The 25366-nt window shown below is 36.2% G+C and overlaps 1 protein-coding gene and 1 long non-coding RNA gene across 4 annotated transcripts; one reads left to right on the top strand and one right to left on the bottom strand.

Annotated features, from left to right (window-relative positions):
* Positions 1-194: 194 nt before the first annotated feature.
* GTF2H1 (general transcription factor IIH subunit 1) lies at positions 195-25290 on the bottom strand. Of its 3 annotated transcripts, none has more exons than XM_081938941.1 (15): positions 24970-25290; positions 19118-19276; positions 17490-17682; positions 16354-16516; positions 14771-14864; positions 13392-13541; positions 12132-12211; positions 11181-11311; positions 8512-8599; positions 8328-8416; positions 6731-6848; positions 6025-6115; positions 5108-5223; positions 4131-4223; positions 195-3532 (listed from the first exon to the last, which is right to left on the bottom strand). In XM_081938941.1, the coding sequence occupies exons 2-15, from the start codon at positions 19269-19271 to the stop codon at positions 3446-3448; spliced, it is 1647 nt and encodes a 548-aa protein (XP_081795067.1). In that variant the 5' UTR covers positions 19272-19276; positions 24970-25290; the 3' UTR covers positions 195-3445. The 3 variants fall into 3 exon arrangements, with proteins under 3 accessions (XP_081795067.1, XP_081795066.1, XP_081795068.1); XM_081938940.1 differs by lacking the exon at positions 24970-25290 and adding an exon at positions 24682-24922; XM_081938942.1 differs by lacking the exon at positions 24970-25290 and adding an exon at positions 24493-24592.
* LOC309384969 lies at positions 5114-11240 on the top strand. The gene is made up of 2 exons (XR_014174136.1): positions 5114-5248; positions 9133-11240. It is a non-coding gene; the product is annotated as an uncharacterized lncRNA (long non-coding RNA).
* Positions 25291-25366: the final 76 nt, after the last annotated feature.

Here is a 25366-nt window from a genome sequence, read left to right as displayed (position 1 = left end):
AGAGCAAATTAATGAAGACTGAATCAATTTATGTACATTTACAAAAATATGATTGATGTTACTTCCCACTTTACTTTCCTAGAGAAAATAAGAACAGCCACAAACAGCCACACTGACTCATAATTTCAGGCTGATTGTTAGATTTTTGAATAATCTTAAAATTTTAAATTCTGATCCACCCAATCATGGGTTAGTTACCAGGCACATATTTGAAATTACAAATACAGAGGCAGACTATGATGCTTAGCCGCAATCCCCAATTAAAATGTTCTGACTCTACAGAAAATCCTAAAGCTTACAGCCAGACTGCTGTCAGAAGACCATGATTTGCTAAGACTATGGCATGATTTATCCCTTTTATTTTACCAGGAAGTCTTCAATTCCCATGCCTTGCACTTTATAGGGCAATTCCCACCTCCTTTTATCTAGCCTTTTAGTCCTCAAAAGAAGTTTCACATTGTTAAGAGATTAACTTTTGTGGAAGAGGGTCTTATGATGACTTCCTGGTGCCTATTGAAAATCTGGGGCTTAGACAAGAGAATATAAATGACTCTTAATATCTTCTCAGAATAGGCTGTTTTCAGGAAGGTATGCAAAATTTGTCAAGGCACTTTTTTCATCAGGTCAAACAATCCTAGCAGCATAAAAATAGAAATTAAAGCAAAATGGAATCCAGGCACAATGTATAGATAGAAATACACAAATATACACCACACCCACCTCATCCCTAGAACTGAGTCTTCAAGGCTTTCCAGAATACCAATAGGGTGGAAGTAACATGGATCTAATGCTAAAGGGCAGATGGAGCAATAAAGTAGGCTAGCTTCTGTGCATTAGTTGTACTTTCCTAACTCAAATATTCTAAGTCACAGAATGTCTATCCCTAAGTAATGTCATACCTTAAAAAAGTGAAAAAATATTTCTTTTGATATAACAATATTTAACTAGTTCTTGTTACTTATTCCTAACCTTTTTTGCAGACTAAAGTTTGAAAGTCAGTTATGAATCAATATATTAGAAACAATCAGCTTTCTAAAATGTTCAGACACATAAAACACTAACAGATACAAGGTTTTAGAGGTTGTATGTACGGAAAATCGTAACATATATCCTAAATTACCAGCAAACACTTGAGTAGAGAATGTAGATTTATTCTATAGTTTTTATCAATGCCAGTGATACAAGTTATATGATGTTCTGTTAAATATAAGTTCTGATTTCAATGCTTGTATGGTTAGCAAAAGACATTCAGAGTTCGTATTCAAATCACTTATCTGTTTTGGACCATGCTTCAGTAGAAATGAAATCAGCAAGTCAGATAGCAAATGTAGAAAAGAGCTGTCTATAAATAGAACGCCAAATAGTTGCTGTTGCCACCTTCTGATAGAATCATCTAATGGTTATTTGTCAAATAATATAGCTAAAATTTTAATATTTTTGCAACTGTAGTTATTCTTCAAAGCCTACATATTTAAATAAAAGATCAGGAAGAAAGTAGTACATATTTTGCTAAATGACTATAAATCTAGTTATTTGCCTAAGCAAGTTTCAATTAAACCCACATTTATAGCTTGCATCATTTAATTATTGCTCAAAGAACTATCAGTGCAAATGTATGTCTTCACAGATCTAACATGATCTGGAATTTATTTGTAAAAGTCAATCTAGCTCTCAGCCTCAATCAAAACTTTAGAATCTGTTTCAATTTACTCTTTGTTGCAGAGGTAATGTTTGAGATTTGCGTGTAACAACTGTAACTGGGCATAATGACAAGGACACCAAAAATTAACTTAGCCAAGTAAATTTAAATAATCGTATACCACCAGAATCATATTTCAGCAAGATGATATTCCCATAGCAGCATCAATTCTTTATTTTTCATGATTATTTTCAGCTTTTCACAAATCATTTTAACTGGGACAACTGAAGTAAAATACAAAGGGATCCCCGCCCCTTCCCCTCAAAGGGTAAGCGGATGCAAGTATCATTTTGTAGTACATACCATGCAGCTTCTCTGAAAACAAAAGTAGTAGCAAATTTAAAATTAATGCCTTAAATCTACCGCATAGTACAGAATAGTAGCTGCTTAAAAAGTTTTACTTCTTGCAATCTATCAAAATCACTGGCATAAACCAAGAGCATGTATGCAAGTACATGCTCTTATATAAGGAGTAAAGTCTTGCAGCTCACAAACTGATCAGTGCTACAGTGTACAGAGATGAGGTAGCAACCCACCATCTCAATCCACTGTAAATTAGTAATACAGTTCTAGTATTCTTTAATGGAGAGGGGCATGGATATAACAGAAGGGTCCCATGTTTCCAATGTTTGCCAATAAAACTGTTTATGCAATTGTAAGCCTCTGGCTCATCATTTCAATACATCTTATTACATATAGGCTAAGCTGTTTTCTTGGTCCAAGAATGAATTGTTAATGAGGAAGACATTAAGACAACAAATATAAGGAGTCTGACTCCACAGATTATGCAAAACAAGTTTACTTTTGCTTTAGTAAGTCAAGTACTTAATACATGGCAGGTACATTTTAGGTAAGAGTGATCTGCCTTTCTTTTGTATCTAAATGTTGTAAGGATTCCCAATATATTTAAAGATATGGGATATTCACTCTTCAATGATTATCTAGTCGCCAAATACAGCGCTAACAGTCGTCAGGAAAGAACTGAAGAAAGCACATTTAAGATTGTTTTGAGAAAAGTATAAAAGTTATTATTTTGGTAAGTGCTTAACACTTACATTACAAATGACTTTCTCACCTCCAAACGAAGCTAAAAAACAAAACAAAAATGCAGTAGCACACACTCACCTTCCAAAGGAAACATGCAAACAATGGCTGGTGAAAATTCTGCATAAAATTCTGCACTGCCTGCAAGTATGTCTCCTTCAAAGTATTTCTGTGCATTGACTGATTTACAAGGAAACCATGACAAAAACTTGTCCTCTTGCGTCCAGATTCCTTAAGAACTTGAAATAGTTAAATCTGTGTAAAATCTTAAACCTATTTCTAGTACAAACAGAAATCAATAAAATGCTAGGAGACAGCATTAACAGAAATATTAAGTTCTACCCTGTGGCATACATTTTTAAAAATTAGATGAACAACCTTGGAGTATATTAATACACATCTCTTAAAGATTTTATTTTTGAAAGCAGCTCTTATGAAAATCAAAAGCAGTTCCTGAGTAACTGCAGTAGACAGTGTCTTTGTGTGTGTGTGTGTGTTTGCCACTTAGCTTTTCTGATTTGGTTCCTTTAAAATCCTTTGTTTTCAAGTTCTTCCCAAAAGGTGCAAGCTCAGTTAGCATCATTTTAAAGAGTCCTTATGATGCTGACATCCCCTGCAATTTCTGTAAGATCTACACACAGTTAGTAGTTGTGGCTCCTACAGCTATTGCAAATTTGTCCCCCGTTGGAAACACAGTGGTCTTCACGTTTTTTTCAACATACGTCGGGACTGCCATGTATGGAATTTATTGTAGGCTGTTTGGAGCATCTCTTCTATGTGATTTACCAGCTGGGGAAAAAAAAACTTTATTGCAAAAAGAAATGCTGCTACTATGAAACAATGTGTCACAATGAATAAGCAACATTCAGAAATATATAAAAATAGAATTGAAGACTTTTCTCCACCAACCTATGATTTTACTATTTTAGTCACTTTAAAATCATATATTTTCACTGCCTAACAATTACATATAAGGTGAAGACACTTCTTAAAATAGTAAGAAAGGGAACCATATTTATTTTCAATTTATATCAAACATCTTTCTCTTGAGAGACAATGGATAGATCAAAATTGCCCCCAGAGAATCTACAGAAAACTACCCAATAATAAGTGGATACTAGTTCTCTAAATTTCAATACATTTTACAAATAAAAGATAGTTATCTTATATAAAATTATAATTATAGAAATGTTCCTATGACTCTATAGTGATTATTCACTTCAGAAACATTTATTCAATTAAAAGTTTCTGAACCTATAAAAGCTCACTAATTTAACCATTTTATTTTCTAATAACCAATAAGATTGGCTGATTTATTTATGAACAAAGCAATTTACAAACTTATATATTTCAAGGAGGATAAAAGAAAAGAATGGCTTTTTCTTACATTTGTGCTTAAATACTGCTTTCGAATTTTCTCTTGGAATGGGCAGAGTTTTGTAACTTGAAATCTTTCCAAATTACTCTGCATTTTTACAACCTGAAAGGAGATAGAAAATATTAAACACATGGTCTCTTTGACTTAAATCACATAGTTCCTTCAAAAATAGTATTTATGAATTTGAACAGATACACCTTAGTAAGTATCACAGGTATCCAATCAAACAAAAACTGTGTGTTGTTTTGTGCATAAAGCAAAAATGTTATGGACTGAAAGTTCCAGGTTGGTAGGTGAGTTGCGGTTCAGCCAACTCAAAGTCTGGAAATCTTGGTGGTTTCATGTTTGCGGTGAGCCAAATCTGAGGAGGTCTTATAATAGGGAATATGGGAAGGCTGGCTCACCCTGTTCCCTTCTCTCTTTCCTGCCTGGTCTAAGTGTGCAATGCTACTTTAGCTTCCTGCTCTTCCCTTCTCATGCCTGCTTCCCCAACTTGCATGCTCAGTCAGTTTCCTCCTCCTGTTTCCCCACACTTTTCTTTCTCTAACATCCCTTCAATTGCTGTCTCTTTCAGTGATCTTTGTTTTTCCTGCTCACCCTAGAACATCACTGACTGCTTCAGGTCCATGTTGGGATGAAACATAACACATGAATGTAATGTTTTGCCATACATACATACTGCATTTGGCCTACATTGTATACATAGTCCAGGCTTTGTGCTCAAATAAGATATAATAACTTCTATAACATATTGTACTCCAGTTTCAAAATCTTTGCAATGTAAACAGGCGACAGCAACAGCAAATAAAAAATGTGACAAAAAGCTAGAAAATTAGTTTATCCCAATACAAAGTTTTACTTCAGCGCAAACAGTCATATATATCAATGCCCATGTGCCCTATAATTTTTTAATATAATCATTATGAGCATCTTTGCTTTTAATTAATTGCTCCCTCTATGAAAAATGTAATGCAGATTCTTCTTACTTTTTCTTCCAGGAATGGTGTATTAACAGGGAAACAGGACCAGAAGTGTCGTAGCAACTCTCCCACTGCAACATATAAGTGCTTCAGTTCAGACTGAACATCATTTGGCAACATCTCTACAATTAACATAAAAGAAAGAAAGTAAGTAAGTACATAGTTATAACAAGTAACAAGATCTCAAAAAGTTTAGCTTTGAGGCCAAGAGTGCCATTTAAGATCTTCCTTCCACAGACACTGAGATTCTTTCAGGTCACAAAAAAGCTTTTGATTCAGCAAATAGTTTCCAATGGAAGAAAGGGAAAGTTACTCTCAAATCTGCTCTTTAGGATACATAGCAAGAATTGCAAGACAAAGGAAGGACTTGGCAAAAAATCCCACCACACCCATCAGCTAGAGGTGAACTTTCTCTGGGCAGAAATAAGTGCTGGATTTAAGTCCATATTGTGTACGTCTTGACTATACGATACCCATATGAAGAGAAACTACTCATGGGAGGGCTCTGAAATAAATTTGGATATGATGAAGCAAGTGTGGAAGATTATATAAGGGATACTTGAAAATTTGAATTTGTTCTCAGTGCTGCAGATTATAAACTGGAGGGATGGCAAATTGTTTTAAAGTCTGTCAGTACTTAGACTAATGTTAAGACTGTATAACAATGCATTTTAATTCTCACTTTACTCTTTCCAACCCAAGAAAATGTTTAAAGATACTACATTAACAACTCTGGTATTCTGTTCATCACTTAGAGTGGAGCTACTTTTTAAGAAGTTGGAAACAAATTTCAGAAGGGCTGTTCTGCATATTTTCTCAACCTTGCTTGAAGAGACTGATTTATCAACTATACTGACATGAACATTTGAGTTGATTTTGCAAATTGATTAGTCACAAATAAGCCAAGACACTTAAGTTCTTACGATTTATGGCTTGCTGTGTTCCACCCTGCATAAGTGCTCCTCCGGGTGACAAGGCTGTGATAGTACTACTGGCAGCACCACTTGAGAGAACCTGGAAGGATAGTTAAATATTTTTTTCCAGTTAATTTTGTAGTACAACAAAACCAAAAAGGCTGACAATGGAGCTTAAATCATAAGGAGTTAGCTGTAATGGCTATTATACCACTAAAGAAACAGGGTGTTTTGTACCTACATATGCTAGTTAGTACACCTCATCTCTCTTAATTATTGCCAAGTTATTTTTCAATATAATCAATTAAAACATGGCACAGCTAAAATCTATCAAATTAAAGGCAAAAGTTAATCTGTCTGATATTAGAACCTAGCCTGGTGCCCTAACCACTAGACCAAGCTGGCTTTCTGTAGTGAAACAGATTGTTATCAATAACATATGTGCACTAATGGTGAATAAATAAGTAAAAACAGGTGATACATGTAACTACAGAAATCTCAACAGTAACAATTCCTCTAACCTGCAAGCCAAGCACCCCATGCTTGTTGAAAATAATTTTGAAACCATTCCACATTCCCTCCAATCATGTACATAAATAAGCAGTTTCAAGCAACACCCTATCTGCCAAAGAATATGGCACTGAAGAATACCCTAAGGCTACTAGATACTCCATTTTGAGAGCTTTTCTTTTAAAATCAGGATCATTTTTCCTACCTGAGTTAATTTGGGTACATAGCCTTCCATTTCTTGTCTAATACTACACAAAGAATTAATAATATCATGGCTCGTTGCATATTGCTGTGACTGAATTGGTGTTGGACCATGGTAATACCTGTTAAAAAGAAAAAGAGCTTATAATTAACTTTCTGGGAATAAAAACTTAATTTTCAGTTTTTTCAGATTATTTTAAAGACTTTAGTACCCTAAAAATGGGACAGATGATTCAGAAAACTATGGATATATTAGCTCATTTAGCACATACAGGATATTCTATGCCAGATATCTGTACTGAAAACCAAATGATTGCCTTCCTAGTGGAAGAACAGGCTGGCTCAGGGAGGGTTGGTTCATTGTTGACTGGTTCCTAGTGCTTCAGCATTGAGAAATAAGCCACTTCTGCAGGGCTTCTGTAAATAGTACTGATAGATTCCACATCTGCACTTTTCCACTTCTCAAGATAAATTATGGAAAAACTTGAAGCTTGTTCAACCTCCCTCTCTCTTGTACCCTGCATAATGGTACTTTCTTGAAAATGTGATGCAGATCATGTGTGCCTCAACTCAAGACAGGGCGGCAAAACTAAATTGATAATGATAAAACTTTTACCATAAATCTCCTAATGGGCTGCTTAGAATTCTGATTTTCACCTCTCTTCACTAAATTGGTACAGAAATGTATCTCTTTACATCTTTATACAGACAATATAGTACAGGTAATCCTCGACTTGCAAGAGTTCGTATAATGACTGTTCGAAATTATAACGGTACTGAAAAAAGTGACTTTTAATCGTTTTTCACACTCATGATTAATGCAGCATCCCCATGATCATGTGATAAAAATTCAGGTCCTTGAGAACTGACTCATATTTATGACTGTCGCAGTGTCCCAGGGTCATGTGATCACCCTTTGCGACCTTCTGACAATCAAAGTCAATGGAGAAGCCAGATTCACTTAACAACCGCGTTATTAATTTAACAACTTAACAATTCACTTAATAACTGTGGCGAGAAAGATCGTAAAATGGGGCAAGCAAGAGATTGATAGTTCTAATCCCACTTTAACCTGGCTCAAAATTATGGAAACCTTTTCGGAAGGATCATTGCAATAATAATTGTATACTGTCTTTAATTTCCATTCTTCTTCTGATACCCAAATCAATAAATGCACATAAGAAATTGGCTCCTCCACTGCAAGGTATCAAAGGTTATATAAAAATCTTATCATGAAAATTATTCAGATATCAATCCTGTTTTTAGTGGGATATACTGTCCATTTTTATACAGGCAAGGAGAATTTTTTTCCAGATTTCTCTTTTCTTATGTGTTTCCTCCACTGCAAGGTATCAAAGGTTATATCAATATTCACAAACAATATTTATGGTAACATTATCATGACTCTTTCACAGCCGATTTTTGTCTGTTAAATTATAACTGTAAATACATGATCTTATTCTTATTTTAAGGGTAGCAATTATAAGATAAAAATATGTTGATCTTGTCAAGGTATTTTCTTTTGAGATGCTCAAAAACACCAACACAATTTTTTCAAATAATATTATGCTAAAAATAACATAACAATGAACACAACATACCTATCTGATTTTTTTAGATTTAGTGCAATAGTTTTAATGCTGTTGTTGTGTTCTAAATCTTCATATTCAATAGATTCTTGTAGCTTTGCCTACAAGAGATGACATAATCAGGGCTCTGTAAAACGTAGCATAAGAAACAAGATTTGCATTATGAAAATAGGATAAATCTGTGTAATATTCTTACCTTTTTTACTGGTGGCTGGAAGATATCTGAATCCCTCGAGTTTCCATCTATACTGCTGGTCTCATTATAGTGATCATTTTGTGCTTCTCTGAAAACAAAGTATTTATAATTGCTTTGTCTCTGAATATGTGATGCATGTTTAAGTAAATCTACACAATGAATGAATAAAACCCATTCATTTCTGCATGAAAGCAGAAAACACCTCTAAATGTATAATGGGAAAGTCTGGGTAAGTGATGGATTTGCTTTGTTCTAGAAAGAGCTTTTTAAGCTTCTGGGATGCCATTCCAGAATAAGAGCCGAGGTGGCACAGTGGTTAGAGTGCAAGGCTGCAGGCTACTTCAGCTGACTGCTAGCTGCAGTTTGGCAGTTCAAATCTCACCAGGCTTAAGGTTGACTCAGCCTTCCAACCTTCTGAGGTTGGTAAAACGAGGACCCAGATTGTTGGGGGCCATATGCTGACTCTGTAAACATCTTAGAGAGGGCTGTAAAGCACTATGAAGCGGTATATAAGTCTAAGCGATATTGCTATATTCACTGACCCTGGGAAGAAGGTACTGTGCCTGAAATGCCTCTATACACATGCCAAACTGAACTATACTCTGTGTTTTATATCCACAGGAGGAGATGGAAAAAAACACATTCATGCAGAAGTAAAATGTGTGGCAAGAACAAGAGCTGTCAATTATCCTCCAACATTTACTTTAAAATCAACTTCTTAGCTCTCTTGGCCAAACACTGCGGCCAAACACTGCCTTTCCTTTAAAGAACATAACACATTTCACACAATTTGAATTAGTTTTGTATAATGCTTTAAAGGGTTAGATTTCGAAGATCAAGCAAAAATGATTTCCCCCTGATTTCTGTTAAAGTAATCATTCAATTTATGCATAAGCATCTGTCTTATACATACTTAACTTCTACATACATGCGTGCTACACTTCTGTCCCTAGCAAAACGTCAAATGAAAATACCAAGAAATCCAGAGCTAAACAATACATGTCTGACAGCATGTGACATAATTAAGCTGATTTAGATCTACTTGATGCCTGGATCAGCAAATGCCTGGTCTGATTTGAATTACACAAAGGAAAGACAGACGGGGTTATGAATGCAATTCTCTTTGTTTATATAGCCTGTAAGTCATCAGGAATCATTTGATTGCAATAGGGTAAAAGCGTTATAAATATTTTCTGAGATATTTGCTATGTGATATAATTCATATGGAGAAATATTTATTGGAGAAAGTTGATGCAGTTACACAATCCTCCAACTACAAATTGAAATGCTAAAGTTGAGCAATAGTTTTACTGTATTTTTCAGAATATAAGATGCACCGGAGTATAAGACGCACCAAGGTTTTGAAGAGGCAAATTTAAAAAAAAGTAGGTAGGTAGGTAGAGGGATAGAGAGAGAGAAATAGAGAAAAATACAGTAGATAGGTAGGAAGAGAGAGAGTGAGTAGGTAGGTTGATAGGTAGAGGGATAGAGAGAAATAGAGAGAGAGAAATACAGTAGATAGGTAGGGAGAGCAAGAGTAGTTAGGTAGGTAGGTAGATAAAGGGAGAGGGAGCGAGGGAGAGAGAGAAATACAGTAGCTAGGGAGTGTGTGTGTGTGTGTGTGTGTAGGTAGGTAGAAGGATAGAGAGAAAGAGAGAGAGATAAATACAGTAGATAGGCAGGTGTTTTTCCTGGCACAGCACTTGATCAATGTAATTCTCTTCAATCAGTTAAAGAGTTTTCCAAAAGGGGGAAAAAAAAGTTTTTGCACTCTGCAAACCTCCCAAAAACGGTCTGTTTTTCGCAAAAACAGGCCCATTTTTAAAAAAAGGCATGAATAGCCTTGGGGGGGGGCTTGCAGAGTGCTCCTTGGGGGAGGGGGGCAAAAACTAACAAAAAATGGCCCATTTTTCATGAAAACGTGCCCGTTTTTTGTAAAAAAAAATGCATGCATAGCTTTATGGAGGCTTATAGAGTGCTGCTGGGGGCTGGGTGTGTAGGGCAAAAAAACCAGCCTGTTTTTTGCTCATTTCTGCCCTCCCCAGCCCCCAGGACCTGCCTGAAAGCCGCCATAATGGTACGCACGGCAATTTTGGTGAAGGGGTGGGGCTTCGGGAGGCAAAAAATGCTGTATTCGATGTGTAAGACGCACCCAGATTTTCAGCCTCTTTTTTGAGGAAAAAAGATACATCTTATACTCCGAAAAATACGCTACTTTTATGATTTTCTAAATAATTTTCTAAGTTTAAAAAGTTTAAGCTTAGATAGAATCATTTTAATTAAAATATTATTTTAGTTATATTAGTAACATTGTAATAATTATACGGCAGGTTTCAAAAAGGGGTGTCTTATATGTTGCTCATTCCTTTCCTAGCACAGGATTCATCCTTCTGTTTGTGCTTTCAAATTTGCTCTGGAGAATGTCCCTAATCTTCCAAATTTGAGAGGTGTATATTTGAGAGGTCTTTGGAGAAGAATCAATCAATAGTGATTTTCAAATGATAATTTAAGGTGTAATCTGTTTTTTAACAATTATATCATAATAAGTATACCACAGCTTAAAACTGCCTTATTTCGTCACTGCCACAAAGGTTTTATGACAATGCAAAGGCAGAAAATTCCCAGCCTCCGAGTTCTAATATCTAAATTTGTTCTGCGTTGAGACTTACGGTTTTCTGAGCCCAGCTGCAAGGACCATGGCACTGTGATGATTAAAGCGTTTTATAATAGCTGCGTTACTACTTTCCTTTACTGATTTTGTAGAGTTGGATGTAGATGGTGCCAAGGACACACCATAACCCTGCCACAAAGAAATAAGCAAACCTTGAAAGACATGTTGACTCATGACGAATGAAGAACTAATTAAAATATGGGCCGTACCAAAGTACACTTAACAGTTTTCATAGGAATTCATTTTTTCTGCATTCGAACAAAAATCAAGCTGAAACAATTTATGGTAAGTCTAACAATGTCAGCAATACTACGTAAAAGGATGATTATGAAAAGAAATCCAGTTTTAAGGTTCCCATCCACCCAACCTTTTCTATTTATGTGCAATTAAGCCAAGTTTCCTTAAGTGATGTATTATGTTGTTGTTATTCTTCAAAATTGCTCAGTGGGAAATGTTTTTCTGAAGCTATCAAACTGTTTTTAAACTAGCAAGATTCATTTAGATTTTGCAATAAAATGAATGAGAAATGTGAATACCAGTTCTTATAAAAATGAAACATAAGCCAATTTGGGTTTCATATAGATCAACAGTATGTTATAAATTTACCTCATCAGGGCCTTCTAACAACCAGTATCTTTTAAATATCCATGCTTGAATAAGATGATGTGCCATGCACATTCAGATCAAAATCTAGCATATGTTGGAAAAGCCCATAGAATTTCACTGCAAATTCTCCAATAAACAATAGAGAAGCGAGGGAATATCCCCACCAAATGTAAATATAATTTGCATCTATTTTGAGGACCAAAATTGATAAGGAAGGCGATCATTATGAAAGAAGAAAAATATATTTGTCCAGGCTAAATAATTATGAATCTTTTAAACTATCCTTTCTGCTCACCGTCAGTATAGAATTTATTTTATATATTCAAATCTTTATTTTACTTACTTCATCCAATGATTTATCTTCCAAGGCAGTTAAATCTAATAAAGGATTTTTCACTCCTTGACAGACCATTGCTTTTAACCCTACAAAAGAATGAACCAAATTTAAGTTGGGTCAGATATATAAGGATAAACTATTCCAAAGCCCTAAGAAGAACATTACCTTATTCCAACATATACTTTTCACTATCTAGCTTAATAATATTGTCAGGAAATGGTTTGGTCCCAGTACTAATATTCCATGAATAATCTAGTATTATTCACTGAATACTATTTCATAATGATTTATGATATTATAATGTAGTTAACGTTAAATACTGAGGAGAATCCACCGGTGTATTACTGTGTGGTAAAAATGGTTCTGTTCATGGCAACAGAATGATTTTTCCTCAGGCCTGCATCCCAGTTTTCACATGAAACTATCAACTGTGAAAAACCAAGAACAGAAGGAGAAGATTCTAATATTCTCCACCCACACCTGTGAGAGAATGGAAGCAACAATATTCTATTCTCGCCATGACAGACTATAGTCTATCATACATGCAAACTGGACCAGTGTCTTTTGTAGAGAAGTCTAGTAATTAATGCATCAGGGTAGAAACCAAGACATTGTGAGTTCTAATCCCATCTTAACCATAACAGCTAGCTGGGTGACTTTGGACCAATCGCTCTCTCTCTTGAGTCCAACCTACCTCTCAGGGTTGTTGTAGGAAAATAAGAGCAGGAAGCCACATTAGTTATGTTTGCCATCTTCAGTTATTTATGAAATGAAGATGGGGAATACATGTATACATTCATACATTTTAGAGTTTCTCTCCTTTTAGACTAATTTGTAAGTCAGCCAAGTTTATTTTATTACACATAATACAGTTAAGACACTCCAAAATGATTGTATATTCCTGACTGGTCCATTGTTTTCATACAGATTATTAGCACTTTCTGACTCAAAATTATGGTTGCAATGATCATTGTATGCTGTCTTTAATTTCCATTCTTCTGTTACATAAATAGATAAATACACATAAGACAAAAGAAATCTGGAAAACATTATCCTTGCCTATATAAAAATGGGCAGCGAATCCTACTAAAAACAGGATTTACATCTGAGTAATTTTCATTATAAAACCGAACTCTTGGTGACTTCATACGACTTGCTTCCAAAGAAGCTATACATAAGCATTTCTAAAGTCTCATACTACATATAGGTTAATTCTTTTAAAATTAATACAGTTGGCTATGAATACCGCAATGCTCGTAGACATACCCTTTTCATCCATTTTGGCACATTCTGCAAAAAGGTCCTTTGATCCTGCATTCAATCTATCTCTATGGAAATAGTGAGACTGGAAGAATCGTGTCCAGAATTCTTTTTCTGTCATATTGTGTGGAACGTTTTCTGCATATTTAAGTTTTACTATAATAAACATAAAGATTAAGACTTAATAGTTGCCATGTTATCACAAACTCATTGTTTATCAGTTTAAGGTACTGAATTTCAGATGAACAAGTACATCAAATAAAAGAGCATTTGGAAGGCAATAAAAAGGATTTTAGCATTGTTCCCCGACGCAAATATGGTACTTTATTCCACATAAAGATACTTAGCATTTCAGCACTGTTTAAGGAATAAACAGGGTTATTTTTTCTAACATTTACTACTACTCTCTGCTCAAAATGCAGAATGACATTATCATCATTGTACATCATACCAGCAAAACTCATTATCTTACACAATTTACAGTGCCTGTTGAGGCATACAGTTTGGATAGGGTTGCTTCTTGGCCTGATCATTCCAGGGTGCTTCCCAATGAGGCTGTCTATGATATATTGGGAGAAGGTTATCAAGCATGCCAAAAAACCACAGGAGGCAAGCAATGAATAAACTGTATTGCCAGGAATTAGTCCAGAAAAATAAACTGTGTTGCCAGGAATTCTCTATCCAGGATAGAGAACCTGACCACTGAATACTTCTTCCAAACTTCAACCATTTGTAGTGCTTCTACATTCTGCCTAATAATGGCGTGGCAATACAACTCAAAAAGGCTCCATCAATGTCTTTGAAAGCATTGACCAAGATCCCTGTTCAGAGTTTGCCCCACAATGAAACAGAATAAAATTACTCTGGATTAATTCTTGGTCTCCATTTCCATGTACACCTGCCTGCTTGCCAAATGAATGCTTCAGCTGATATAAAAGATCTAGTGGAGGCATTTTTGGTAAAAGGTAATTTAATGGATCATATTACTCATTAGGTATGCATTGATCTGTATTTCAAGTGGGAAAAGCGAGTTTAAGACCAGACAGCTTTTAAAGAATTTGTTGATAAGGGCAGAGAGGGCATACTCATACTTTCAATCAATTTTCTCTTTGAATTCACATCTCTATACAGCCTCATTATTTTTATTATGACAATTTTAAAGTATTATTAAGTATTATTATTAAGTATTAAGTAGTATTAAGTATTATTATTAAGCATACCTTTATAGTAGTTTAGAGGGATCCATATATTCCTAGTGATATGTATAAAGAACATAGCATAATTGCCATATTTAATTGAAGTGATAATACTTTCAAATCACATTTAAAGTTCAGAAGAAAAGTGGAGTATATGTGAAACAGGAATATTATATTATAGAAGTTTACCTGCTGGATAAGTCCTAAATATTGATTCAATGATATCTGAAGTCAAATTATATCTTAGCCCATTGCATCCATCCGTTTGAGGTCTAACATCAGCCTACAACATAAAAATATCTTCAAAATGGTTGCCCATCATTTTTGTTAGTTTTTGTTAAAAAAAGAAAAAAAATACAAATACAAGAAAAATTAAAGTGACATTAAGAAATAGTTCAATCCAATTTTTAAATAACAAGTTAAATTATGAGCACAAAGAATAATATTGCCCAGTCTTTCCATTGCATTACTGAAGAGTAATTTCAAAAGTTAACAATACATTTTTGTCAAGCCACATTTTGATGCTGATACACAATTGTCTTTCCAAGAATATTTAAATTTTTTGCAACATTCCAACCACGAAGACCCAAAGTTCTTCACAAACAAATTGTGTATGTATGGAATATGGTTTAATAATACATTGACACAATTAAATCTTAACTTTTTCCTTTAAAATCTGGCTCACCATATTAAGAATATTCAGTCAATATAGAGAAACCATTAAGACCTGACTGAATCATGTAGATAAATATGCTTTCAAATCTGTTGGATCAATAGCATAGGAACACAAACCACCACTTTTTAAAACATGTGTTGAAAGTCCAATTAACCCCAATAGATTTGTTTGGGATGAATGAGTGATGAATCTTGCGGTGAATCTTGCTGCTACCTTAAGGAGCCTTGGTTTGTCTACTGCCTTCAGTGCACTTTTTTTTTTGTCAGACGGCTTTGGAAGGTGTGACTTTGTGTTATTTAAGGTGGCAGTTGCTTGGATGGTTAATTATCTATCCCATCCCCTTCTGCTGTTGCTTCCGGCTTGGTGGGGATGACTGAGAATCTGTTGCTATTTACTTCAATTGTTGATCAAATGGAATTGTTAGTATACAGGTAGTCCTTGAGCTACAACCATAATTGGATCTGGAATTTTGGTTGTTAATCGATGTGGTTGTTAAACAACTCATCATGTGACTTGATGATTTTAAAATCATTTCTACCATACAGAAATGGTAGCAAGTTGTTAAGCAAATCACAGCTTTCCTAATTGATTATGCTTGTCAAAAGATGGTAGGAAAAGTTGCAAATCTTGATCACACAACCACAAGATGCTGCAACCATTGTAAATGTGAACTGGTTCCTAAGCTCACAAATTACAATCACATGACCACAGGATAGTGGCAGTGCAACAATTGTAACTCTCAGGAAGTGTCAGTTTTTAACGGCTTTTGTAATTTTAAACTATCATTAAATGGTTATAAATCAAAGCTGAATTACCTTTTAAAAATTGTATATAATATTCAGCATGCTAGAGGTTTCAATTTTTTTAAAAATAGCATTTTTAAAATAAACATTCATTCAGCAGGTATTACACTACATATATTCTTCCTGTAAACTCCCAAAGGTTTTCAAGTATTACTAAGGTGGTGATCTAAAATGGAAATCCCATTTTCAACCCATATTTACCAAAAGGTATGAGTTGAATTAAAAATAAAACCAGTGATTGAAGAGATATAGGAATCTGCATTTCTCCTATTAAAAAATTCAAACAAACATACCAGAAAAGCAGCAGAAATGCCAACATCTTGCTTGTTAGGTGCTGCAGAATTATCTGAAGCATTCAGATTTAAACGGTTGGCCCAGAATTCCTCAGCACTAATCACCTGACTTACAACAAGGTCTTTATAAAGCTGAAACAAAACAGGGTCTTCTTGCAACATTCTGTGAAGATATTTAAAACTTAGTTAAGCTTATTAGGCATTAAGAAGTAGAGTTTATCAAAGAAATAATCAAATGGTCATATCTAATGTACACTGAAAGCTTCTGTTTTGCAATAAGATTTTCCATGCCTTTCATTTATTTTGTACTCCTGAGCACTGTTCCTGCCTCATACTAAGAGGAGGGGGAAAGGGGACAATGAAAACTTGGGGCAACTAACTTCCAACTGTCAGCTCTGATATGTATATAATGTACATGGGGAAAAAAGACTTCCATCCAAGTCTCTAAAAATAAAAGCATTTTTATATTACTCCGGATTCCCAGACATGTAGCAAAATCCTAAAAATAACAGGTAAGAAATAAATTTGAGGGGAGAATCAAAACAAGTAACATGATTTATACAAGCCATTATAGGCCCAAATTATGTCCTGTTTAATTAGTTAGGAATTGAACATATTTCAAAGAAGTATCATATGGCGTTTGAATAAATTCCTAATTTTCACACATAGAAGCATTTTTGTGCAATTCTACAAAAATATATTGCAATAAATTTAAGTATGCTTGCTACTCTACTTTATTATATTGCTACCAACCAACCAGGAAGTTTATTTTATCAATTCTTCAGAATGATAAATTCAGGAAAAATACTGTGAGCCACAGAAAATGGGACCTCAAGTGTAGCATTGATGCCCCCATACACACTATATTTTATAATGCAATCTCATTTAGTTTTATAACTGATTGTACAACTTTCAGGTTTTCACTTAAGATAGTGGGAAAATATATTCTATCTCTAACAAAAGACAGGATACACACCCTTCCAATAGCAGAAAATGTAGATACATTGAAAAAAATTAGGGTTGCATTTTGGTTGGCACAGTAGCTCCTGATGTTTAAACTACAATCAGTCTTTATTACTACTGCTTAATGTTAACAGATTACCCCAAATAGTTTATTTTTAATTGAAGACTCTTACCGGTTTTTTTCCTCTAGTTCCTTATTGGCTTTCCTCTTGAATTTTGGTAGCAGCTGTTGAAGAAGATCTTTAACTGCATCACGTTCTTTTACTGCTGTACTTTCATTAGAAAAATGGAAGTTAGTTGTGTCTCCTGCATGCAATACCAACTGAAGCTGAATCTTAGCTTTTCCTTCAGGACTGATTTTCTGACCTATATTAAAGAGAACATGTATTACGTAAGGTCAAATGGTTTATTAATCTGTCTTAAAGAAACCGCTTTACAGATCCCTCCCATTTTTACTGTAAAATTAGTTTTTATGAAAATTGCACTTAATTTCCTGAATGTTATCCTGAACACTTATTAAACTACAATATAAATCATATTATGTACTTCAATTAATATTATCCATAATCAAGTCTGGCCAACTCTTCTACGAAACTCTGATACTTTAAAGAGCAGTATATCAATCCTTGTTTTTAATGCACGTACACATTAGGCTTATATGGTACTAAGTTACAGCCTTTCTCAAGAATATAAAGAAATTTCTTAACCAGTGGTGAGCACCTTATAGGTCACATAATCCCAAAATTCTATATATTTATTTGATTTTGATCCCATCTTTATTTTTTGCAGTCATTAGAGCTCCCAGAAAATAGCACTGCTTTTGGGATAAGCAAGTCATCCATAAATTGAACAATGGCACCATTCACTTATGTGTCATTATGCCATTGCTCTATCTATTGGGGCTCAACTATTTGGTAACTTTCAGAAGTGCAACTCCTGAAAGTCTTGCTTCTACAGCTCTAATGACTGATGAGTTCTTTAGCTAGTCATCTGGTTGCAAACCAAAAAGACATTTAATTTTTTTGTTACAGAAGAATTATAAACAGCAAGGGGAAAAAAAACCAGAATTTAACTTAAAAAAACAGTAACCATGAATAGTACATGCCACTGACATAATACAACATAACAACAAATAATATTGAACAGCGAAAATAACCGGTATAATGAACAATGTACATGGAATATTTTTACAAAGGATGTCCTGGGGAAAGAACCAAGTCAACAGAATTATATACATTTTAATTTAATACCGTATATTAATACAACAAAAACTAAGCATGAAAAGGAGTGTGTTCTGGTCTTACTTAGAAAGAGCAAATGTATATTCATCTCTTCCCTGTATTTCTTAAAATACTAATACAAATGAGGTTGACTTTGTTTTATGTTAATGTATGATGCAGGAAGCTTATTATGTAAACCAGGATCCTCAACACCAAGGCTGGGCTCCACTTCTGGGCTGTGGCTTGTTTAGAACTGGGCCATGTGGCGGGTGAGCACATGTGTGAAACTCTACTTGTGTGAGTGGTGGGCACCTGCGCTCACAAAGCTGCATTCCATGCTACTCTCATGGAACCATTCCCCCCACACCTCCCACCGTACTGGGCTGCCAAGCCAGAAAGGTTGGAGACTGCTGATGTATACCTTCTTGATCCCCAGAATGAAAGACAGCATATAAATCCTACTAAATAAAAATAAACTTGCCCCCCAATTAATGTAGCTGAAAATCTCAATGTTTAGAAAATACGAATAAGACAAAAAAAAAAAAAAAAAAAAACCCACAACCCCAGAAGTTTTCACTTACATTTTATATCTGCATACATATGGCTGATAGTGAACCGGTCTTTGCCCTCAGGTGCCCAAGCTATTCTTTCAGCCATAAGATAAAGAGCACCGTCCTGTTTCTTTTGACGTACTTTCTTCACTATTAATAACACTTCTTCAGATGATGTTGCCATGATGACTATAGGATATTGAATTAAAAATAATCTTGTTATTTGATTTTCATAGTTAAGCATTTAAATTTATACTGTGATTTTATACTACTGGTCGCTATTAGTGCATATCATTAAAAAATTAAGAGCACAGTAAATATTTCCTCTAGTTTCCCTAATTGGAGGCATTTTAGTAAATTAAATTAACAAATCACAGTAAGTTATAAGGAGGTTTGTTTACTTTTGGCTTATGATGGTTAAAAGAAACCATGACTTAGTATTAGGTGTAAACCTAGTTACCAATAAGCCCAAACCACTAACAGTAATATTTTATATTTAATTTGATTTGCATGACTTTGTAAAGATTTTGATTGTACAGGATCTCATAAGAATGTTTAAAGTACCACAGCATAGTTTATTGAGCCTTTTTATTGGATATATACAATTATTACAGGAGTTTCCAATTTTCTCTTAAATATCAGTTATTCTGACATAATGTATTAAGAGGATTTAAAAGAAAAGATACTGCATCTATTGTGATAAAACTACAGATGTCAAGTACCGCATTTGCAAAAATGCTGAAAATATTACATTTAGAATAAAGATATAAAGGCATAGATTCCCCCTGCTTTCCCCCACAAGTACTCATATATGTATGTTTTAAAGAAAACCACAATTTCTTTCATGATATTAAGTGCTCGCATTCATAGAAGAGATAATATTCTCTTTCCATGTGCAGTTGATTCTCAAAACCTGTTCTCAAAAGTATATTTCAGAGCAGAACACAATGGGGGGACATGGAGATAGTAGTCGCAAGGACAGCATGAAATATGTATGCATCTGGGTATTATTAACTTAACATATTGGACTACATCCAACAATACATGGGTCACGTAAGACAATGGAAGTGCCATTCCTGCAACAGATTGTCATTAGATGTAAACTAAAGGAATGTGCTTTCAGTACCTACTTTACTTTACTTTTTAAATACACACACATTCAAAAGATATTATGACCTATAATTAAGACAGAGAAAGTTTATCTAACATATAATTGATTCATAAATAAACATAGTCCTAAATATAGACTCAAACATTTCTAAACATAGGCATTCCTTCTTTGCTACCAGGTAGAATGTTCTAAAACCTTCATCTGACAAATGAAAACATATAGAGAAAACACCTCCCAATAATCTAATTGCTAATAATTCACCTAGAAGTAAGATTAGATGAATACATATTTCTGAAAGAAATGCAGTTCTCCTCCCCCACTATAACTCCTACTCAAAATATTCCATACAAGGCCATCAACTATGTGGAACACACTTTGGTTTAGGAAAACCAAATCTATTGAATGTTACAATTGGCTTGTAAGTATACTTAGCTGTATTTTATAGTTGTAAAAGTAGAAGCAGAGCTAAAGTTTCTTCCAACCCCCCCCCCCCATACACAAAAAACCAATCACTTGGCTATTGTGGGATGGAGAGAACACACAAAATTGGGTAGCACACTTTATATGAACTTCAATGGATATACTCAGCTGAATTTCATTACTTTATCATACCCTTTTGAAAACAGATCAGCAACTTTCTGATTTGAACCTGATCATTACATGTAAATATCTAGTTTACTAATCACAGATTAAAATCTGTCTGGACAAACTGAGCTGAAGAGAATTTATAAAGCTGTTTCTAAAACTGGTACTTTCATGTTAAGTTCTAATCACTATAGTATATGCAATAAAATCTGCCCATGTCCATTACAGCCTGCAAACTATATGAAGAACAGTTGGTTTTAGGGAAGGTATCGAATTAATTCCACTTCTTTGCAAGAAAGTAGTTTTTAGTGTGGAACAAGGACATAATTACTTTTCCCCCCCTTGTTCTCTCAAATTCTGCTAAGTAATTCTGAACATTTTGTAGTTGCAGAGCAATCTTTTTCAGTGTAAAATTTCAACTTTAGGTTCCACAGGAAACCTTGGTCGCATTGGTTGATGATCTCTGGAGGGCCAGAGATAGGGGTTGTTCCTCTATCCTGGTCCTATTAGATCTCTCGGCGGCGTTCGATACCATCGACCATGGTATCCTGTTGCACCGGCTAGAGGGGCTGGGAGTCAGAGGCACCGTTTTACGGTGGTTTGGCTCCTACCTCTCTGGTCGGACGCAACGTGTGTTGACAGGGGAGCAGAGTTCGACCCGGAGGCCACTCACATGTGGAGTGCCACAGGGATCGGTGCTCTCGCCTCTCCTGTTCAACACATATATGAAACCGCTGGGCGAGATCATCCGTGGTTTTGGAGTGGGATATCATCTGTATGCTGATGATACTCAGCTATACATTTCCACTCCGAACCACCCCAATGAGGCCGTCGAAATGATGTCCCGGTGTCTGGAGGCCGTACGGGTCTGGATGGATGGCAACCGACTAAAACTCAACCCTTCCAAGACGGAGTGGCTGTGGCTTCCGGCCTCCCGGTTCAACCAGGTGCTTCCATCTCTGGCCATCGGGGGCGTCCAACTAGCCCCCATGGAACAGGTGCGCAATTTGGGCGTCCTCCTGGATGCCCGGCTGTCCATGGATAACCATGTAACAGCCGTGGCAAGGGGGGCGTTCCATCAGGTTCGCCTGATGCGCCAATTGCGCCCCTTATTGGACCGGGATGCCCTACGCACAGTCACCCATGCGCTAGTGACGTCTCGCCTGGATTACTGCAATGCTCTCTACATGGGGCTTCCCTTGAGATGCACTCGGAGACTACAGTTGGTCCAGAACGCGGCCGCGCGGGTGATTATGGGGAGGACTAGATACTCCCCTGTAACACCTCTCCTGCGCGAGCTGCACTGGCTTCCTGTGGTCTACCGAGTGCGTTTCAAGGTTTTGATTATGATCTTTAAAGCGCTCCATGGCACAGGGCCTAGTTATATGCAGGATCGCATCCTGCCTCACACATCCCTACGACCAATTCGCTCACACAGAGAGGGACTTCTCCGGGTGCCGTCCGCCAAACAGTGCCGGGGGGCGACACCCAGGAGCAGAGCCTTCTCTGTGGTGGGCCCAGCCCTGTGGAATGACCTCCCCCGTGACATCAGGATTACTTCCGATCTCCGCTCCTTCCGTGTACAGCTGAAGACCCACCTCTTTCAATTATCTGGCCTGGCTCAATCGTAATTATTCTTATTCCTCCTAACTGGTTTTAAATTGTATTTTAAACGTTAAATTTTAATTCTATATGGGGTTTTTATAATTGGGGTATCTTAATGCGGGTTTTTTAACTGTCTATATGATGTAAATTGTCTACCTCCTCCGAGTTCGAGTCCGTGTTTGTGTATCTGTATGTATGTTCTGTATGTACGCCTATGTGTTTTTATATATTTTCTGTGTTTTATATGCCCCATTGTACGCCGCCCCGAGTCCTACTTGGAAAGGGAGCGGCTAATAAATTCAAACTTATTATTATTATTATTATTATGGATTTTACAAGAAGCTGATCAAAGCAACAAAAATCATAGCTTTGAGTACTTCATATCCCATGTATTCTACTTCACAGCTATTCAATGTCAGGGCACAGAAAACTGCACCACATAGAAAGGTGAGAATTTTTTATATGCCATTCTCAAATGCCAGCCAGCCACTGTGCTATTGTTAACTGGATTGTGTAGGGCAGAAATGAATTTTAGTGTGATGTTTCACTTTTTGTTGTTGCTATTTTTATGCAAAAGTTACTTGGTATCTAAAAATAGAAGGATTTATCCAAGGTAAAAAGATAGAAAAAGGCTACTCTAAAAGGAGATATAGATATATAATACATATTGTGTAATTTTCTCAAAGGAGACCCCAATGCCAAAAAAATATATGTTCTTGCTGTCATTGTCCCTTGAGAATAATCTCTTCATGCATAGACTGTCCAAACAATTTATGCTTACCTTATGAAATGGACACATATATCCACATTGTTTTAAATGTATCTAGTCAAGACTATTTCAAGTGGGAATATTCAGACAAAGCTTTCTTCCAGTACTCATTTACAACAGCATATGCTGTCTCTGAGTCAGAATGGTGGAGGTAGAATTTTGGATGCCACTAAAGTATGCAGAGTTGTATTTTCTTTCTGACACCAGGTGAAGAAACATTTATCCAAAGAAGCTAATACAGATGTAATGTTTCAAACACCTTTATAACTGCTTTTATTCTCTGTATTGTTTTATTGTACCTTGTATAATTTATATCAAATGTTTCATGGTTTGAATTTTACTATAACTTGATTTGAGATTTTAAAGGGAAAGAGGCATGTTAAGTGAAAGTGGTATTTAAAGACAGCTTTAAGTAAATGAACAATACACAACTTCTAACTAATTGTAATATTAAAATATTTATGGATATAATTAACTACACAATCATTTGCAAAGATGAATGAATGCAATATATTTTATTTTATAGCAATTCACCAGGGAGCAAAAAGAGATTTTCTGCTATAAGTAAATTATTTACAAATTCTTATTCTTTACATCAAATAGAGAGAAAAAAAATCAATTTTATCATCTCCATAATATATATCATCAAAGAAAATTCCTTCCCAGCCCAGTAAAAGTACACATCCTATTTACTTTGTAACATTTTTTTCTTCTCCACAATCATCTACTCAAACTTTACAACTAAATAGACTCCTCATACATTAAACAAAATGTGGTGATCCTTAACTGCTCTGAATTAAAAAATCATGTAATACAGGAATCAAATGTATTTTTTAAACCAACTATAGATGGAATCCTAATTTGAAAGAATGTATTACTAGCAAGGAGAGTCAGTGCTCTAAATGCATAAAGCACATTAGTTAACAACATTTTATAAAGCAATAGTTATAAAATGCAGTTATAAAATGACAGCATGATTGTTTCTGTTTACATTTTTCTCCATGATGCAAATCCTGTTATCTAATTCTAGATCCATTTTCTTTTAAGTCAGTGAACCTGTAAAAAAAAACCCATCCCAAATCCTACACCCATTTCTTACATCACGCTAGGAAAATTACTAAGCAAATCCTTTCCTTGCTCAGAAGCAATTCCGGAGAATCGGGGGGAGGGGGGGAAATAGAAACTTGTATTTCATGAAGACCTCATTTCCCATTAAAGGAGAGAGAAAAATGTACTCCACTTAGAAACATTCCGCGAGCTAATGAAAATATTCCCTAGGAGTAGCGTGAATTTGAAAAACACGCTCCGTCCTACATTAACCGCATTGCCACCTGCCTGTAAGGTTCACAATGCCCGATCACGCAAAGGAAGAGCTCGAGGAGGAAACCTGGAAGGAAGAGTAACTTTAACACTTAAGGCCAACTTGCTTCACTCCCCCCCACCCCCACCTTCTACATTTAATGCTGGGAGAAAGCGAGGTGGGGCCCAAACCCGGAACCGTTGAAACAAGTCCCATCAACCTACCGTTAAGGCGACTATACCGTGTTTGTGCTCTCGCCCCTCCCCCCCGGCTCCTCCTTTTCTGCTCGCCCCACGGAAGCTTCAAAAAAAAGAAAGAAAGGCGGTCCTAAGCCTCCACGCCGTCCTCTTCACGGCTTGTAAGAAACCTCAGCGGCGGCCGGAGCCGCCTCCTCCATCGGAGCCATGGGACGGCCAGGAGCACGGCGAAGGAACACGTGACCGGAAGCCTAGCGGTCACGCACGGCAGGAAGGGCGCATCACGTAACGGGACGGCGCCGCCATGACACTCACCCTCTCACGTGACCGCACCTGTCGCTCCCCCAGGCCTCTTTTCTGGTCACGTAACGGTTTCTTCGCATCTCCGCCGCCATGACAGCCTTCCGGGAAAAAAACAAAAAAACCAAAAACAAAACACGGGTTGAAGTGGGAGACCATAGAGTTCACGCCGCGGTCGCTCCCGCTTCATTTCTTACGAGCCTTTTGGGGAGGGTTGGGTCCCGTAAAACGGATGCCTTTCCTTGCTTTTCTTCCCAAACCTCTTCCTTCTCCGCGTACACCGGATGGATCCGTTCTCGGTTGCCGGCACCTCACCGAGGGGGGGGAGGGGGTTCCTGCCTGAGCCAGGGTTCGAAGGGGGGGGGGAAGAAAGCAGCGATGGGAGGGGCAAACGTGCGGCGGTCACGTGACG

The sequence above is a fragment of the Natrix helvetica genome (assembly GCF_964273705.1).
Source record: "Natrix helvetica genome assembly, chromosome: 1".
Classification (NCBI taxonomy): domain Eukaryota; kingdom Metazoa; phylum Chordata; class Lepidosauria; order Squamata; family Natricidae; genus Natrix; species Natrix helvetica.
Note: the sequence above shows the minus strand (reverse complement) of the source record. Positions and strands in the feature narration are given on the sequence as shown.